Below are 19,634 nucleotides of genomic sequence, written 5' to 3'. Positions count from 1 at the left end.
ACAGCCAAGCACGTTGACCAGGCAATAGAGCAAGAGACACAGTTTCCATCCTTCAAAATGCAGGGAGAGGGCTTCCCTGGTGGCGCAGTGGTTGAGAGTCCGCCTGCCGATGCAGGGGACACGGGTTCGTGCCCCGGTCCGGGAAGATCCCACAGGCCGCGGAGCGGCTGGGCCCGTGAGCCATGGCCGCTGAGCCTGCGCGTCCGGAGCCTGTGCTCCGCAACGGGAGAGGCCGCGACCGTGAGAGGCCCGCGCACCGCCAAAAAAAAATGCAGGGAGAAAGCCGTTCTGGGAGGAGCAGGAGGCAGAGTTCTCTTTTGAGAGCCTGCCGTGTTGAAAGCCCACGTTCCCACCAGCTATTCCAATCTAGAGCACTGGATCCGAAACACCAGGCTCAAAGGCACTTGCTCCTCCAGGTGTAGTCCACAGACCAGCAGCAGAGAGCCCACGGGGTTAGGATGCCGATCGCACAGTCCCCAGGGGATTCCGGTGCTGCTCTAGGGCTGGGAGAGCCTCGAGGCTGAGGCTGGAGAAGTGAAAGGCTCTCGGCAAGGGCTTGCTTTTAGGAGAAATGATTGCTCTAATTGCCACAGAGCCCGACTGGGCATGGGAGCAGTATTTCAGGTAAATAATGAGGCTGTCTGTCCTCACGTGTAGCAGGGCCTCTCCCCTCACGCTCACAGCCAATGTGAGTTATTGCTTTAATTTTGAACACCCTTTCTCCTGAGAAGCCCCTCTGTAGTGCAGATGTGATTTACACTCTGAAGACATTCTGTTACAGCCGAGTCACAGGAAGGCGAAGAAGGAAGGAATGAGGCCTAGCTTCCTGCCGTAATCCTATCTCAACCTGAGCAGGCAGTGCTGGGTCTCCACAGCCTGGCCCGGAGGCGCTGCGGGTTGAATTCTTTGCATAGCTGGGCCCACGTGCGGAGATGTTCTGGGCTAGTAAGAATTCTTATTAGGCGGGCCAATCCTGGACCCGCCCAAAGGGCTTGGTGGCTGACCCCAAATGACCAGGGGTGTCACAATGGCTGCGTCCCTGGCGCACAGCTCCACCATGGCATCCTGGGGCTTGGGGCCCTGCCCAGAATCGTCACTGCTCAAATTACATTGGCACGTCCACACAGGTTAGCGAGAGGAACATGAAATACATGAAACAGGAATTAATGAAGATGTACTTTTGAGCATACATTATTGCCCTTTAATAAACAATCTGTTCAGCATGTAAACCAGTTTTGAGGGAACTAATAAAACCTATATTGGCTTTTTTTTTTTTTTTTTTTTGCCGTGCTGTGAGGCTTATGGGATCTTAGTTGCCTGACCAGGGATTGAACCCACGCCCTCAGCAGTGAAAGCATGGAGTCCTAACCACTGGAATGCCAGGGAATTCCCTATATTGGCTTTTTTAAATGCTGAGTTGGTAGGGTTTTTTTGTTTGTTTGTTTTTAATTTTTATTTTATATTGGAATATAGTTGATTAACAATGTTGTGTCAGCTGAGTTGGTAGTTTTTAAAGCTCAGCTGGACTTGAGTCAGGTCACATAGATTCAAACACAGGCCACCGCTCACCAGCCAGCCCTAAAACCAGTGTGCCTCTCTGAGCCAGTGTGGCATATGTGAAGTGGGGACAATGTGCCCTGTCTGTCCCCCTCCTGGGCTGTCCCTCTTCTGAGGTGAAAGGGGATCGTGCGTGGACCAGCCTGCACGTGGTGAGACCCCGAGTGACAGGAACAAGGACCTGGTGCCAAGATAAGAAGGAACCACCATATTGCCCCTACCCCGGGCTGAGGGCAGAGTTACTCCATGGGTCCCAGGACCAAAGTGACATCAGCTCTTCTCTTCCTTTGGCACAGAAACTGCTTCCCCAAACAGACGGCAGCCCAGGTGACCCTCAAAGCCATCTCTGCCCACTTCGACGACTCAAGCGCATCCTCGCTGAAGAACGTCTACTTCCTGCTCTTCGACAGCGAGAGCATCGGCATCTATGTGCAGGAGATGGCCAAGCTTGATGCCAAGTAGCCGCCCCGCGCCCACTGGTGGCCGCCGCGCTCACCATCCGGAATCAGGAGGATCAAAGTCACAGGAGCGGGGTTTTGTCTTTTAAAAGGAGAGAGGAAGGGTGACGGCAGGGGAGCGGAGGGCAGCTGAAAGGGAAGCGGGTAGCAGAGGCTGCGGGAGCAGGTCCTGCCCACGGGAAGAGCCCTCTGCATTTTATATTCTCGTTAAAAAGAGCCTCAGTCTGTAATTAACCAGGTCTCCACCAGGGGTTTCTTTCCATGTGTTTTCTTCCTGTTGTTTTAGAACTTTTTTAAAAAAACAGACTTCGTTTTAGATTTATAGCATTGACTTTTACACACTCACATACACAAAATCCTTTCAGAATTCTTAAAATCTTCTGTTTCTCCTTTTTGCAAGGGAAGAGGGCAAAGAAGTGACTTGGGCTTTGTTGGCTGTCTGTATTCAGTGATGGAGAGAAGAAAATTAGGAAGGCATCTTACTGGTGCTTTTCTTTCTGTTTTAGTGCCCCTACCCTTACCCCTATAATATCTGTAACTACTCCTAGAAAGATTTTGCTTCAGGCTTTTTTTGTTTTGTTTTTTTTTAAAGAAAAAGAAAATGAAAGGAAAAAAATAAAAGATCCAGTGTCTTTCTTACAACATACTCTTTTATTGTAACATCTTGCTCAGTTTGGAGAACTGTGTCCCTATGGGTAGAAACTTAAGAATGTTATAAATAGAACAAGGCCTATCACTATGGAGCTGAGACTCCCACCATGCTAGGCCCCAGGTCAGACGGCACGGAATGGCTTGTGTTTCTCAGGCAACAGGTCCCACTTCCAGAAGGGGAGCCTGGTTGGCTGTGGTCCACGGGAATGGAGGACTGGGTGAAGCCTCCCTGGGGTGGCCATCCTTTGGGACAAAGGCACAGTCTCACTTAGGCCTGGGCAACAAAATGGAACAGACCTGGGCCACAGCCCAGACAGGACAGACCAAGAACCCTTGTGAGGCTGGTATCCTAAGAATTCTGGCCAACTACCCAGAGGTTACCATTAAAAGTGGGCAGGGAGGGGTAGAGTAGGCCTGGGCAGGGCCTGAATTTATTCAGATGAACTCATCAACAACTTTTGCCTTAGAGATCTCGCCTATGTGGTCCAAAATAGGTTTATCCTGATTAGAAGTCCTCTCCCAAACAGAGAAGTCATTTTTATACCTTAACATAATTGGTGGCAGGCATTACTGCCACATGGCTACGCCTCCAGATAAGTGACATTGGGGTTGACCAAGAAACCAGAAGCACAAAACTACAAAGGTTCCCACAGGGTACCCCAGCATTGGCTGGAGTTTTGTCACTTACAAATTGGCCTAAGACAGTAACCTGGAAGCATGCAGGGGTTCACCTACTGAAACCCCCTCTGCTCCCTGAACGTTAGCAGGATGACGACCCACCCGACGGTCACGCTAGCTTGGCTATCTTTCTTTAAACACCCCCAGCAGCTGGCAGGCCAGGTTTCTGTCTTAACCCGTCAGCTTTGTAAAAAACTCACTCTCCATTAGGATGGACTCACCAGGAGGGAAATTTTATCTAACGCTTCTTAAATACAACCCATGGCATATAATCAGGATCTAAAAATAGAAATATAGAAAGATTCATGAAGATTAAAGACGGTAGGGACTAACAGTTTAAAATTAACCTCCTTTTAACAACCTGAGTGTTGCAGGATGTTAGAGGCTTCCCCACCTCCTAATGTGATGGGAGAGGCTGGGATGTAGGCCATCTCTCCACCCCAGTCCCCCTTAGCTGGTCTCCTTGGGCAGGCCCTCCTCCCTGCCCTTACAGAGAGGGAGACCCTTCCTGCCACCAGGATACTGAGCTCTCGCCCCTACTCTGAGAGCTCTGGATGCCACACACCATGTGCACGTGCACACACCCAAGAGGAGGCTGGGGTAGAGAAGGTGGGCTGTGCCCTCCCCAGGACCAAGTGAACCATTCATCCAGCACAAGAGCAAGTAGACCTTTGAAACCCAGACTCCTTTAAGGGTGTCTTTTTTTTTAACACCAATATCCCTCTCTCTCTCTCCCAGTTTTTGGTTTTGTCTAAGTTGTGTTTCTGGTCAGTACATCACTGACATCTTACTCCAGGAAAAGAGCTTTTGCCCTTTGGCATTTGTCAAGTGGGTACCATTTGTCAAGAAATCTGATCACCGGGCGGTGGCAGTACCTATCTCCCGCCCGGCCTCCCCATCAGGGTGGAGACTGCCGCATGGTTTTCCAGCTCGTGGAGACCAACAGGTCCCGGCTCTTGGCCAACCGAACCATGAGCCGCCCCACGTAGAAGCCACTGATCTGGCCCACGCCGTCATTTCTCCCCATGGCCAGAAGGAACGTCAGCGAACCTGTGAAGCAGAGCCGCGCGCCAAACTAGAATCCTGCTCACCATCCATGGGCCTGCAACTCCCAGGGCACAAACCCTTCCCGGGGCCTTCAGTGTCAGGGCAGGGAAATGCGTAAGGCCTTCAGGGACGTGGGCAAGTCCCTGACATACTTTCCTAGAGCTCTGGGGGAGGTTTCTGTCCCCAGCTTTGAGAGTGTGTTCTAGCGGTCAGGCATCGTAAAGCCCACAAAGGCTTCACCGTTTCTAACCCCGACTCTCTTAAAACTGTGCCACATGGGGAGCTTCCTGACCTGGCTTGTAGGCTTTGAGGGGCCTCTGTTTCACCGAGTTGACGATGTTGCTCACGGCGACATTGGCATGGAGGCTGGCGTGATAGGCCATCTTGGGCTCCCTCACATCGGCGCAGTCACCGATGGCGTAGATGTGGCTGTAGCCCTCCACCTGGAGGTACTCGTTCACTCTCAGAGCGCCATCGCTGGCCAGCTGATCACCTGCCAGAAAACCAGCCCGAAACCAAGATCCTGAGCTGCCTCAAGAAGTGGTCACCAGAACACAGTGAGGATGGGCTGTGGTGCTGGTCCAGCTACCCTCCAAAGGCACATCCTCAAGAGGCAAACCTCCTGTCTGGTTTATTTCTGCCTGAAGTCCCCCCCTCAGAACTCTTCCTGCAAAGGCGAGGTTACCATTTTGGGGTGGAAACTGGTCAGAAAGACCAGCAAGTGTCATTTCATATAACGCGCGTGACTCTTTGTAAGTTACCACGATTAACAATGATTCACTTATGATGATTAAGTTATAACCTAGCCAAATCTTGGATTTCCTTTTGAATGTGCATCAGATTTTTTAAAATAAATGCAGGGCTTTAATAGATGATAAACTTTTCTTTTTAAGGGACTTAAAAGAATTTACCTTTGAAAACATACCATTAGGACCATTAGGTGTTAAGTCCTGGGATCTCTGTATATTATAAGCCCTCGATCCCAGCCCCACACATGGCCTGGACTAGCTTCCTTCTGGGATTGGATAATTCTTTCCTGCCAGACACACAGCAGGAGCTTCTTGTCCAGGAAAGGTATCTGGGAGTAAATGATGGGGACCTGGGGACATGGCCACCTCGGGGCCTGAGAAGGAGCCACTGAGCCTCCAGCTCACAGATGGAGCCATGGGTCCAGCTCCCCCCACCTCCAGTTAGCTCAATAGGTCAATATTCAGCTTTACAAACAGAGGCCTCATTACCCGCCTCTCCCCATGATCGTTTCCAAGCTCAAGTGGCAAACGTCTGGGTCAGGGTTTGGGGAGAGCAGCACACCTGTGAACAGAGAAAGGCCTGACCCTGGAATTTCCTCTTCATCGGTGTTCCAAGGAAAGTAACAGAAAAATAGATCTTTTTTCTTCCTTCTGAAACCTGTTCCCATCTCTCACCACTAGGGGGTGGGATCCGATTTTGGAAGATTCTGGTCACTTTGGCCACCTTGGGCTAAATCACCATCAACACATCTGAGGAAAGCCCAGCAAGAGTGGCCCCGAACCTAAATTTAAAGTTTGAAGAGACCAAATGAGCTGTTGAGACTGGGGGTGGGGGTGGGAGGGTGGAGTGCCAGTTCCTCGGGGAGAGGCCTGCAGGGCCTTCTCGGGGGTTGGAGGGGGAGGAGGCAGCCTGGGGAGGGGGTCACGGCCCGGCCTCCCACTTACCAAATGCGCTGCGGTAGGCCAAACTGTTGATCTTGATACCGCTGCAGGCGATCACCAGGTTGGCGGCCACCTCCGCGCCTTTGTCCGTCTGCACCGTGATGCGCTCGCGATGTTCGTTGAGAGGCAGCGCCTCCAGGTTGCTCACCCGCTCACCTGTCAGCGGAGGCCCGTGACCAGGAGGCTGGCAGAGGGCAGGCACGCCACCGAGGCGGGGGCCCAAGCCAGGGCTGGCCTGGGGGCCGGAGACCGGTCCGCTCTGCCACCCCAAGAAGCACAATCTGGACATTTGGCCCCAAGGGATCCGATGGAAAGCAAGTTCCAAGAAGCAATTTGGGGAAGTAAGGCCGAGTTTCCCAAGAGGTTCTGGGAAAAGCTATTTGAGGAAGACCTCAACCACGCCTCCCTGAATGTCCACTCCTAACCAGGCAAGATGAGCCCTCTGGGCTCACCACCGACAGGGGTAAGCAAGGGAAGTCCAGGGCCAGCCCACTCTCCTCACTGCCTGGAAGCGCAGGCGGGCAGAGGGCTGCACAGCCACTTCTGCAGAGCCCAGGAGCCGGGAGGGCTCTCAGAGAGCAGACACCTCGCCCGCCCTGCAAAAGGTGAGAGGGTCGGGCCCGTGAACTGGGGCGGGGGGGGGTCACACTCACGGGCGAGAGCCCCACTCTAACATGCTGGGTAGGTCTCTTCCCTTCTGCTCTGGACAGAAGCCACACTCTCCACCACCCTCAAAATACAAACCCAAAACACCTATTCTCTCCACCAAGAGATATCATAATTCAGGTCAAATCTTTTATATGATTTTTTTTTTTTTTTTGGCCTCACCACACAGCATGTGGAATCTTAGTTCCCTGACCAGGGATCGAACCCACGCCCCCCGCGTTGGAAGCACAGAGTCTTAACCACTGGACCACCAGGGAAGTCCCTTTTATATGACTTTTTAAACCATTCAACAAATGGGTACCACCTGTACTGTATCCAAAGCAACAGCCAGGACAGTGCTGCCTGCATGACAGGAAAATCCTGTAAGTACAGGGGCCTCTGCCCTGCCTGGGGACAGACACACCTCCAGCTGGACGACAAGGCTAAACAGGCTCTGCAGCCCCACCTCAGGACACAGAGCCTGGGGTTGAGCGCGGCCACGCTCAGGCTGTGAGCAGGGACCAAGCCTCAGCCAAGTCTCACCAGGCCAGGGAGAGGGGCAGGGCAGGAGGGGCCTGGCACATACTCAGCAGCAGCTGCACGCCTTTCCGGAGCAGGATCTCCTTCACTTCCTGCCGGACACAGGGCAGGAGCTCCTTGTCTGCGAGGGCCATTTGGGAGTGAATGAGAGTGACCTGAGGACAAACAACCACAGGGCAGAGAAGGAGCCACTGAGTCTCCTGCTCACACAAAGAGGCTTAAAAACATATCAGCCTGTCTCTCCCACCTCCTCCCCAACTTCCAGTTTACAAGTGAGGAAACTGAGGCCCCAGAGAAGTACTTTGCCCACTGCTAGAACCAGTTAATGGTGAGCTGGGCTGGAGCCCACATCTCCCAGGGTAGGATTTTTTCAGATGTGCCAATGCTTCACAACACACACCTCACAGAGGGCCACGTGGAAACTTATTTTCAAGCATCCTTGGGCACTTATACAGTCTATATATGAGCCATCGACATTCTAACTGTAAATCAGGCTGACATTTACATTAAGGCTGGTTCTAAAACTGGTGCTTCCAGGCACGTCTACTTGCTGTCTGGGTCAGCACAGTGAAGTGAGAGGGAGCCTGAAGTGATGTTCAAAGCTTGAGCTTTGAAATCAGACTGCCTGGGTTGAAATCCCATCTCAGATACCCACTCACACACCTCCTGAAGACCCAGTAAGATGGATCACAGTCCTACTCATAGGAATTTTGTAATGATGAAACGAGAAAGTAAGTATAAAGCACGTAACTCAGCACATAGTGACTCTTTAATAAAGGGTGGCTACTATTACTCTTATGTGTCTACTAGTTATAAGCATTTGGGAATTATACTGAGTTATTTACTACTTCAGACCAGTCTTTACCCCATAAATCAAAATTAATAAACTTCTACATGAACCACCCATAATAATTTCCAATAATTTGTCAGAGAATAGCCATATAATTAAATTAGCCCATATTGATCTTACTTTTCAAAACCAACCTGCCTTTCCCTAGGGAAAAAGAACAGACACAGGCTCCGCGTGGCTCCCAGAAGATGATCTGGCATCAGCTGGGCAAGCTCTTGCCTCAAGGACCCATAACTGCTGATCGTCACTCAGCCCTAGGCTGAGCCTTTACAGCCTGCTCCCTTTCTCTCCAGGATGCTGGCGGGGTCTCCATCCCTCTATCACTAAAAAGAGGCAGTGCTGGCCAGTCCTTCCCCAGCATGGGCTGTGAGGTGTACACTTCAGGGTCCCCCTACATGCTGTCTAGGGCAAGGGCTACTGTCCCTTAAACACCAAAAGGCTGTGCTTGCTCCAGACAAGACACCCATGAGGGTGTCTTTGATCAAGCTGGTTGTTGGCAAAAAGAGGCAATCAAAAGTCTACGTTTATATCGCAAAGGCCACATTACTGCAGGGGGACACGGGAGTTAACCTTTCATAATGTATCCCCCCGGGGCGTGGTCCTCCGGGTTGGCCCAGAGGGCAGAACCCCTCACTGAACTAGGATGCACCCTGGCTCTCCAGGTAAAATTCCCAGCAGAATGGGACTTTAGGGGATCCCCCAGTGCAGAGAGCAGGAGACAGGAAACACATGCTCCCACTTTATGGTAACGGGGCTCCCCTCCCAGGCCCTGAGCAAATTCTGATGTTCATCAGACAAAAAAGAATCCCGCCTCTGAGAGTTCAAGGACAAGGCCACCGGCCCACCTCTTTCTCGGGGTATTCTGTTTTAATCTCTGCTGCCATCTCCACTCCCGCAGAGCCTCCTCCGACCACCACGATGGACTGTGAGCACTGGACCTGAAGAAGGAGGAAACGTTAAGGTGCCCCCTCAAATCTGCCCTGCCTCGGGGTCCAGCCTAGGGAGTGGGTTCCTTGGCCAAAGAAGCATAGAGAACCCTTTCCAAGTTCAGGGTCCAAATGTGCTGCCTCGGGGCCAGCTCTTGCTGGGTGTCTCCCTGCATTTCTCACTACCTGCCCACCTTGCAGGTGACCCGGATCTGCCTGAGTTCCAGGCCGGGTTCCTAACCTCCACTCTAACGTCTGCTCATGACTGTGCCAGAGGTTCCCCAGGCCTCTCAGCAGCTGTGCAGAGAGGGAAAGACCTGGCCTTGGTCACACAGCTGTACGACCTTCTCTGGGTCACCACACCTCATCTGTTCAGTGGGGACAGACCCATCCCACCCACCTCTCCAGATCTCCGTGAGAAGTGACTGAGAGCATGGATCCAAGCCCGCTTTATAAAACACAAGCCCCGTGCAAACATGAGCCAGTCGCTACATGAGCAGGTCTGGGTACTCACGTCCAGACCTCATGATAGGTCCAAAGGTCTCCTCCCAGGAGCCTCTTCCTGGTAACTCTCCATCTCCACAGCGCCACTGCAGCCCCGGGGGCTCCTTGCTGCAGCCCTGGGCATCCCCACCGCTGTTCCACTCTCCCAGGGCCCCCCACCCCTGGCTCTGCCCTCACTGTCCTGCCGCCGGGCAGCAGGCAGCTCACCTGCGTCACCATGTTCTCATAGGCCTGGATGGCCATCTGCTGGCTGGACACCTGGTTAAACTTGCCTGGGAAGAGACCAGTGCTGCCCGTGGCCAGGATGAGATATGTGAAGGACAGGGCCTGGGAGGGGCAAGGGAAAAAACGGTGAGGGCAGGCCTGGGCTCCTGCATCCAACCCCAGGCTCCACCAGGCAAGGAGCACCAAGGGGGACAGGCCTCCTGCTGGGGAGCAAAACCATCCCGGGTTAGACCAAGGGATGGTGCTAGAACCCAGGAAATACCCAAGGAGGCAGAGCTTACCTCCTGCTGGACCGCCCACCGTGAAACAGCACGGGCGGGGAGAGCTCCCCACAGGGGCAGCGGGGCAGGTGAGCCGGCAACAGGAAACGGCTCGTGGGGAATAAGCAGGATTCCAGCTTCCAGTGTGGAGTTAGTTTAGAATCTCCCTATTATTACCATTATTTTAGAAAAAATTTCCCCTTATCCTGGCCAACAAAAACAAAGTGGGGGTGGTGGAATTCCTGTTTGGAGCCTAAATATATAAAACTGACAAACCCAGAGCTGCTCTGATGGAAGGGGGACTGGAGGGTCTGTATCCCACTCAGACCCCACTACCCCTGTGGAGGCCTGAGATGCCCTCATGGACCCAAAACCACAGGATAAGGACGTCCTCAGTAATCTTGCCAACTGGAGATTCTACAGCCTCAAAATTGATTCAAGGAAGATTGATTCATTCACACTAAACCACACTCATTGAGGACAGGAATTGGAGCCCCTTTGTACAGTCCCCCCATAGCTTTGACTAGAGTAGAGGGACAGGCTGGAGGGTACCCTCAGCATGGCGGGTGGGCTGCCGGCAGCTTGCTGACGGAGCTCTGGTCCCACAAGGATACACCAGGCACCATGCTTACCCCAGGGCTGAGGGACACAAACTTCGGGAAGAAAACCTCTGCCCTCCCGGGCGATGTGGGATTGTGGTGCCTACCCTTTGATTCCAGACAGTGAGGGGGCCCCTGGGCTGGGACCCTGGCTTTCAGAGTGAGGGCTCTGGGGCAAAGCAGCCTGGGTCCAAATCCTGGCTGATTCTCTCCAGCTGTGGGGTCCTGGGCAAGCCTCTTAACCTCTGGGTGAACCGAGGCTACTCCACCTCCCTCACAGGGTCACAGTGGGCATTAAAGGAGATCACGTGAGGCTTAAAACAGTGCCCGGCACACAGGGAAGGCTCTGCACTGCTCTCCTGTGGCTGCTGGGGCCCAGCCTTTGCTCAGGAGGCATCTGCTATCTGCCAGGCACCAGGCGGGCATGGGGGGTCCTTGCCCCTGAGGAGACGGGCCCAGGTGTCCTCCCACCAGCAGCCACATCCCAGGGGCCCCCTGAAGCCAGCTGAGCATGGCCAGCCCCCGCTGGGTTCACCTCGCCGTCCTCCAGCAGCACCGTCTGATTCTTCAGGTCTATGTCAACCACCAGGCCCTGCCGGAAGTTTTCCTTGAAGGTCACCGAGTAGGAAATGAATGTCTTTTTGGCAAACCCTGGGGAACGGACAGAGAGGAGGTCACGGTGTAAAACTGGGCTGCCCACAGGAGGCCAGAATAACTCAGAACATTTCCAGAGCTGCATGCCAACAGGGGCCCCTTGGTTAAACAGCCCCTGGGTACCCACTACCCCCTAAAGCGCCAGTCTGGGCCCCAGGTCCTCGGAGAAGCTCTCGCTGTGACTTCTGGGGCCTTGGTATGGTAGCTGCTTAAGGCCAGGGACCTTAAGATTCCCCAGAATTTGTCTAATGGTGGAATTTAGGCACCTTGCCCTAACGGGAGAAAACCACCCTGTGGTCCACAGTGGTGACAAGACCACGGTCACGAAGAAAGCCCCAGAGAAGAGCCCATTACCACTCTCCACGGAGGCCCGGAGGGCTGCCACGTTGTGGTGGAAGGAGTCCTTCATGTCCACCAGCACGAAGGGGATGTTCTGCGCCTGCAGTTGGCTGGCGGCTGTGATGCCGCCAAAGCCCCCGCCCACGATCACCACATGCACGGCTCCCACGTCCATCGAGACCTGGGACCCCATCTCGGACCAGGTGCTGCTGGGGTAGGAGGAGAGACCACATCCGATTCAGGGGGGCTCGAGGGCTGGGTGGGCAGAGGTGGGTCCATATCAAGAATGGCCTCAAATGCCAAGACTTGATCCTTTAAAAGTATATAATCATCTTTTATGAAATTCCAATTTTTGTAAAATTTGAATTAAATTCCAAAGGAACAAGGAGTATCCTAATTCCATCTCATCCCCTCAACCACCCAGTTCCCTTCTCCAAGGCATCTACTGTTACCAAGTTTACGTGAGTCCTTCCAGAGATATTCTGTGCACCTACAATCATGATTATTGTTTTTGCACACGTTAAACAACTGTTTTTGCACTTTTTTTCACTCGTAAATATATTCATTCACTCAACAGTATAAATTAATAGACCTCCTGCTCTTTGACATGTTCTGTGCTGTGGATGCTGTAGTCAGAGAGACAGACAGACAGATATGGTCTCAGCCCTTGTAAAGGCAGGGTTTCAAACTCAAAGGGCCAGGTGGATGATGTAGCTGTGGGAAACTGGGCAGGTGCACAGTAACCAAAAATGGTGGGTACACCTCTGGGGAATTGGTAAGCACAGGCCACATTAAAAGAACTAAACAAAATTATTTAAGCACCACACTAATAAGCAAACACTGCGACCAGATTCCACGCAGCTCACATGTCACCAGCTTCAGCCCCGGGTCTGAGGAGATCAATTAGCAAGTTATGACAATCAGCCTGCAAAACAGGATGCAATGTGATTAAGGCCATGACAGTGGGGTGGGGAGGAGGGGCCTGCTGTGGGCAGGTGGTCCCCTGAGCATTCCTGGAACAGAGGATGTACATTGCGACTGGTGGGTGACACCCCCCAGGAGGAAGGGGGCAGGGAGAAATCTCTGCTGGGAGAAGAAACAGTGCTGGTCAAGGACCAAAAAGGAAGTCTGCTGGTGAGAAAGAGGATGGAGAAGCGCTCATCACGTGGGCTCCAGTGAGAGGGGCAGGGGGTGCAAGGTCCTGCTTGATGTCGAGGAAAGGGAACCTGCAATCGAAGAGAGTATCTGCAGAGGATGGAGGGCCACGTCTGCAGGCCAAATGTGCACCAGGCTCACACTCACATGTGAGCACGGCAAGGAGGGAGGAAGTGGACAGACAGCAAGCTGTCGAAAAGCTCAATGGGGAAGAACATTCCAGCCCACCTCTCGGACAGCAATGCAGGCAGCTGGAAGGTCACCACTCTGTCCTCCATCAGGTGTGTAGTCTGGGGCACAACCCCTCCCCTCTCTGGGCCTCCATTTACCCCCTGTAATGGGAGGAGACAGCCTAAAATGCCCTTGCACAATAGGTTTCCAAGACATGGTGACCCCCAAGATGGTCCCCAGATCTTTCCACACTTACGGGGGCAGCTTACAGTTGGACCTCCAGACACTGTTGTTGTATTCAAATACACACTGTCTAATTTCTCCTCTGGGGAAGTGAAAACCTGGGTGAGGGAGGGTAGATCTGGCATAGGAGATTGGAGGGGATTTAACTTTGTTTCTCATTGGCTAAATGGTCCCCAATGCATTGAGGCTTGTGCATTCTAGGGCTGGAACCAAAACAAGTCCCCCAGCAGGCAGTGTCACCTTCACTGCTCCAGGCCCTCAGTAAGTGGTCCAGAGCTGGCCCCGTGAGTGTTCATCAGGCTGAATCTGCCACCTAGGCCAGGACCCAAAAGGGCCCCGGGGACCAGCCAGGGACAGGAGCGGACACCAGGAGCTGAGCAGGGCCTGGGCATGTGGCAGGCAGTCAGGCAAGCTATGGAAGGGGTGCATTTCACCTGCCCCTTCAACATGGCCCCCTCTGTGCCAGCCTGCCCTTGGGGCCAGCAGCCAGCGAAGAGGTCAGAGACACACCCAGAGAGCTCTGCTTCCAAGCTGGCGGGGCACAGGCCTGAGAGAGGCTACCCAGCTTGTTGGGGAGAGGGGTCCACCGTGGACCACCCAGGGAAGCTCAAGGTGGAGCCTTGAAAAAAAGCTGGGGCCAGGGGCCTTCTTCACAGAGGGAACAGCTTAGGCCAAGAAGTCCAGTGGCAGGAAGGGAGGGGGTGGGAGGGGTTCAGGGAACAAGGTGGGGCAGCCAGGAGGGCAGGGGACAGGGGACAGCACACACAGAGGGCCTGTCATGCTAGGGCAGTGTCTGGGCCTACATGCTGCCCTGGGGCCCTTGCAGGGAAGAAAGCCCAGTGAGCTCGGCACAGGCCTGATGGGCAGTGGGTTAGCCAAAGGAGTTGAACCCTTGCTCCCTCAGCCCCCCAGGATCATTAACTGGCTTCCCCAAAGGACAAACCCTGGCCTCACCCAAGTAGGCACAGCCCTCAGTAAAGGTGAATTGATTCTTTAGAGTTCCGGTGCAGAGTCTGGGGCCTGAGGGCACACCCAGGCCCAAGAGGGGCTGCCACAGCTGGGCCAGGGAGGGGAGGCGCTTTTACACCACAAGCCGCCTGAGGCCTCTCCTGGAATCTGTTCTTCTCTCTCCTCCACTGACCTCTGATACACCCACTTGGGGAACGGGGGCCTGGTGGCGCTCCAGCCCATTCCACCCTTTCTCCTCGGCAGCCTCCCTTGCCCAACACTCTTGGTCACCCGCCTCTCCCTTGGCTCTTCCAATGCCAATTCTCACCTGGACCCGAGGACAGCTAGACTCCCCTCTGCTCGGCCATGACCTACTTCACCACACACCTAAATCATTGGCTTAAGCCATGGACCAGCACTCCTAGCCACACACCCAGCAGGTGCTCAAAAAGCAAGCGTGCAACTGATGATGCTGAATTATATGTTCTAATGTAGCAGCAGTGCTGGGCAAACAGCCTCAATCAGTGGGCGACTCCATCAATCAATGGAAACCTCCACCAATGGGAGATTAGAAGATACACTATTACACACCCATACAATGGAATATTCTGGAGACATTCAATTTTACAGTGGAAGATTTTTTACATGAAAAGTTTGTCCACGATCCATCCACACCCACAGACTGTACAAGACCAAGAGTGAAACGTAATGTAAGCTATGGTCTGTGGGTGATTATGTCAATGTAGGTTCAGTAACAAACAGACCACTCTGGTGAGTGATGTCGATAATGGAAGAGGCTATGCATGTGTCAGGGCAGGAGGCATATAGGAAATTTCTGTGCCTTCCACTCAATTCTGCTGTGAACCTAAGACTACTCTAAAAACATAAAGTCTTAGGAAAAAAAAAAAAGCTTGTCCATCAAAAAGTCAGATAATAGAAAGTCATGTAGAGCCTAATCTCCATTGTGGGCCATCAGACCCAGGCACCTAGCTACATATACACACATACAAGTAATGATGACAGCAGTGAGCATCCACTGCACTTTTATCAATGTCTTTGCATTGAATAGGTGGGGTTTCCTCCTCATTTTGGAAAGAATTTCAGTAACTTGTCCCAGTTCAATCCTCAACAGTCTGACCAGATCTGCACTCTAAACCAAAATGCTAAGAGTGGTTGCCAGATGATGTTTTTACTTTCTTCTTTGAGATTTTTCCCCCCCCTTTTTTTTTTACTGTTTGAATGTTTTTAAGTGAAATAATAAAGCTTTAAAGACAGACCTGGCTTCCTACAATCTAATGCTTTTAATTGAGATATTTTTTCATATATTATAAAATTCTCTATCTCAGAGTGTACAACTCAGTGATTTCTAGCACATTCATAAAGTTGTGCAACCATCACCACAACCTAACACCAGAACATTTTCATCGCCCCCTCCCCAAAAAGACTCCACATCCATTAGCATTCACTCCTCATTCCCTCCCCCCTCCAGGCCCTGACAACCACTAATCTTTCTGTCGCTATAGATTTGCCTATTCCATACCTTTTGTGTCTGGCTTCTTTCACTTAGCGCAGTATTTTCAAGATTCATTCAAGCTGTAACTTGTAACGGTATTTCATTCCTTTTTATGGCTGAGTAATATTCCATTGTATGGAGATACCACATTTTGTTTATCCATTTGTCAGCTGATGGACATTTGGGTTGTTTCCACCTTTTGGCTAATATGAATAAGGCTGCTATGAATATCTGTGTATAACTTTTTGTGTGAACAAAAAATTCTCTTAAGTTTGTACCTGGGAGTGAAATTGCTGGGTCCTATGGTAACTCTAGATTTTACTTTTTGAGGAACTGCAAACCTACCATCTGATTTTACTGACCATCAAGGCAAGAGAATGATCACAGAGAATCTTAACTGAATCTTCCCAGATGCAGGAACGTTAGCATAAAAGCAGGTCCAAGGGGACTTCCCTGGTGGTGCAGTGGTTAAGAATCCGCCTGCCAATGCAGGGGACACGGGTTTGAGCCCTGGTCCCAGAAGATCCCCCATGCCACGGATCAACTAAGCCCGTGTGCCACAAGTACTGAGCCTGTGCTCTACAGCCCACGAGCCACAACTACTGAGCCGGCGTACCACAACTACTGAAGCCCGTGCGCCTAGAGCCCGTGCTCCACAACAAGAGAAGCCACCGCAGTGAGAAGCCTGCGCACTGCTGCGAAGAGTAGCCCCCACTTGCCACAACTAGAGGAAGCCTGCACGCAGCAACAAAGATACAATGCAGCCAAAAATAAATAAATAAAATAAATAAATTTATTTAAAAAAAAAAAAAAGCAGGTCCAAGAAAACAATTCCTAACTGTGCAGCAACTCCTAAGTAATTTTGCCTTTGCCCCTCCCCCAACACACACAATATGGTCTACACTCAAATTTTCTCAGTAAATCCTGTTTTTTCTGCCAAGGACACACAGCCTGATCCCAGGTGGATTCTTCTCTAATAATACAGACAAAGGGCTTTTAGGAACCTACTGAAAAACAAGGAAGTTATATTTAGGCCAAAGCTGTGGGGAGGTCATGCCTCTGAAGACACACAGTGGAACCGTGTGGGCTCTGATCAAAGCAAAGATGTCGTCCCAGAATTGTTTCATAGAGATTACAAATAAAACACCCAGCTTTTGAGTGCTCACCAGTTACCCCCAAGGTAGATTTCCACAGCTGTTTCCAGAGTGGCCATCCTGGATGAGAGGGCCTACAGTGTGACTTGAAGCACCATGAATATATCTCTCCAACCCGGCGAAGGCAGAGGGGTGGGCAGCCTCCCTCACTGGACCCCAGGGATCAGGCTGAGAGTGGGCACTCCATGGCCAGCCCCCCAGGGAACACATGGTGAACAAAACCCAAAAAGACCAATTTCTGAAAGAGGCTCAAAGTCTGAAGAGGGCTGTCCCTTCATGCCCTCAGGAGAGGGCACTTCTGGGCAGACAGGTTCATGCAGGTGTCATACAGGCTCCAGTGCTGAAGCCTAGGCCACGCAACTTGTACAGCCTCCTGGGAGCCAGTCACTTTGTGGTTCCCTTAACATCCCCATGATCTGTGCCTGGACCCTGGCTTCCTCTTTCACCACTAGACACAAAGATCAGGCTGGCCCTGGAGCACACCCCCTCTACCCAGCTCCTCCTTAACTGTTGGGTAGTCCTGAGCAAGGCCCCGCCCAGCTGGGCCTCAGTCTTCTCCTGTGAAATGGACCCTCCAGATGCAGGGTTACACACGGTCTCCCTTGGAGGGCTGTGAAAGCTTGGGGCACATACACACACCCAAGCAGGACTCCTTGATAATTTATATATTTACATATTTTGCATGTTGGCATTTGAACACAAGGTGCAGAGCCGGGACACCTGGAAGCCCCTTCACAAACTATGTCTGACTCTCTGCCCTGTGCCTGTCCTCCGATGGGACCATCAGCTCCTAAGCACCTCTCCCCTCCCCACCCTCACGGTACAACCAAGGGTCAAAGGGAGTCTAATCAGAGGGGAAAGGCAGGGTGTGTTTAGTGGGTGCTGTTGAAAGAAAAGCACCCAACATCAGGCACTAAAAGCAGCTCCCGGTGGATCAGGAGTCCTGGGCTTCCCCCCAACCTCCCGCCCCATCATAGTTAGTTGGGTCACCTCTGGCCTTAGTGCCCCCGCGGAAGCTGGGGCTCCGTGGAGAAGCAGGACCTCCCAGTTCATCCTGGAGCCTATGGGCACTGGGTAACCCCGGGCATTTTCCTCCTGGACACTGAGGCTTTCCTCCTGCCTATGACACGGGCTTCCGTCCGCCCCGCAGCAGCTTCCACCGCCCAGCGGCGACCCTCGGAGCCCTCCCGGGATTGGGGGAGGGGGTGGTGACGGGGGGCGGTGCCTGTCTTACTTGGGAAGACTTAGCAGGGATTTGCGGGGGCGGGGGGAGCGGACGCGGAGGAGGCGAGTTTGCTCCGTCCTCACTGGGAGCAAAGCTCCCCGTTGAATTTTGGGGGGCCTGGGTTGCTGCAGGCCTGAGCTCCTCATCCTAGACCGGGGGTTCCCAACCCCCGGGGCGCGGACCGATACCAGTCCTCGGCCTGTTAGGAACCGGGCCGCACAGCAGGAGGTGAGCGGCGGGCGAGCGAGCGAGCGAAGCTTCATCTGCCGCTCTGCCTCCCCCCTATCTCTCGCATTACCGCCTGAACCGTTCTCCTCCCACCCACACACACCCCCACGGCGTCCGTGGAAAAGTTGTTTTCCACGAAACCGGTCCCTCGTGCCAAAAAGGTTCGGGACTACTGACTGTCCTAGACGACCGCCCTCTCCTCCCCGGCCCCGGACGCTGTTCGGGCTTCATGGGGCCCTGCAGGCGCAGAAGTCCCGCAGAGCTCGCCCGACGCGCCCCTCACCTGCGGGCGGCCTCCCGCCGTTCCGGCTCCCGCTCCGGCCAGCAGCTCCCGTGGTCGCCGCCGGGGCCGAGGCCCCTCCCTTGCCGGCGTGACTCGGCGCGTCTGCCCTCCAGCCTCGGCGCGTCTGCCCTCCAGCCTCGGCTATGCCCCCGGCGGCCCCCCCCAGAACTGCAGCCTCCGGCCCGCCCGCGCCGCCGGCCCGGGAAGCCAATCGCCCCAATCGTGAGCACTCGACCGCTACTGTCGAGGCCGCCCGCGCTGCCCCGGCCCCTCGGACTCTGCTCAAAGTTCGGTCCGGACGCCTTTCCAGCCTTTAGAGCGCGGGCCCCGGCACTGACTGTGAGATCTCGGACGGATCACTAGCCTCCTGCCTTCACACATATAAACAAAAATGCAAACCCAGTTGAGCACCTACTCCACGCCTGGCATTGTGCTGGGCGCGCCGGGTGGGAGTGAGGGGTTGTAAAATGTAGAACAATGCAGGCATGGTTTCTGCTTTCCTCCAGGTAACAGTCTAGGGAAAAATACTAAACAACAATAAAACATATGTATCACTAATTGCAGTAAGAAAGACCGGGGGGCAAAAGAAGGGTGCCAAGGCCTCTCTCCAAGGATGAGAAGTTAGTCCTGGGCAGAGGGAAAATAAGTATGCTCTGGGTGTGCAAAGACCAAGGCAGGATAAATAGCTGAGAGCAGGGGCATTGCAGAAGTGGTCGGGGACAGAGTGCCTCAGCGTGGCAGGGTGGCACAAGCCTCCAGGTCCTGGTAAAGACTGCCCGTGTGATCCCAAGGGCAACGGGATGCCACTGATGGGTTTTAAGCTGAAGAGTGAGGTCTGAGTTATGTTGGAGGGTGAAAAGACAGGGGAATGGGAGGGCTGCCTGAAATTGGGTAAACTGGGCAGGAGGGAGTCCAGGGAGAAGAAGAAAGCACTCGGATCTGTCAAGAAATGTACTGATGCAAGCTACAACCTGGAGGTAGGATCAAGCCAATTTGGTGACAGATAATCCATCTTCACCTATTTAATGCAAATATTAGCACCTACCCGAATCACTGTAGAAAAGATTCAACGAGATCTTTTTTTTTTTTT

The 19,634-nt window shown here is 53.0% G+C and overlaps 2 protein-coding genes across 5 annotated transcripts in view; one reads left to right on the top strand and one right to left on the bottom strand.

Moving 5' to 3' along the window:
* The window catches only part of MACROH2A2 (macroH2A.2 histone), a 54,369-nt gene extending 51,712 nt beyond the window's left edge, over positions 1-2,657 (top strand). Inside the window, exon 9 of the mRNA XM_081241587.1 lies at positions 1,854-2,657. Within this exon, the coding sequence (XP_081097713.1) occupies positions 1,854-2,019 (166 nt within the window). The 3' untranslated portion in view covers positions 2,020-2,657. The remainder of the gene's footprint in view (positions 1-1,853) is intronic.
* On the bottom strand, positions 2,212-18,674 carry AIFM2 (AIF family member 2; the record flags this gene model as incomplete). Of its 4 annotated transcripts, none has more annotated exons than XM_081241545.1 (9): positions 18,545-18,629; positions 11,640-11,833; positions 11,167-11,282; positions 9,755-9,874; positions 8,963-9,055; positions 7,314-7,422; positions 6,086-6,238; positions 4,684-4,884; positions 2,212-2,303 (listed from the first exon to the last, which is right to left on the bottom strand). In XM_081241545.1, exons 2-9 carry the CDS (start codon positions 11,815-11,817, stop codon positions 2,212-2,214), a joined length of 1,062 nt encoding a protein of 353 aa, XP_081097671.1. In that variant the 5' UTR covers positions 11,818-11,833; positions 18,545-18,629. The 4 variants fall into 4 exon arrangements, with proteins under 4 accessions (XP_081097671.1, XP_081097673.1, XP_081097670.1 ...); XM_081241547.1 differs by lacking the exon at positions 2,212-2,303 and adding an exon at positions 2,648-4,394 and having other exon boundaries at positions 18,545-18,674; XM_081241544.1 differs by lacking the exon at positions 2,212-2,303 and adding an exon at positions 2,648-4,394 and having other exon boundaries at positions 11,640-11,830; positions 18,545-18,630.
* Positions 18,675-19,634: the final 960 nt, after the last annotated feature.

Source organism: Mesoplodon bidens (genome assembly GCF_964165515.1).
Source record: "Mesoplodon bidens genome assembly, chromosome: 1".
NCBI classification, from domain to species: Eukaryota; Metazoa; Chordata; class Mammalia; order Artiodactyla; family Ziphiidae; genus Mesoplodon; species Mesoplodon bidens.
The sequence above is the reverse complement of the archived record's forward strand: the minus strand, read 5'-3'. Positions and strand labels throughout refer to the sequence as shown.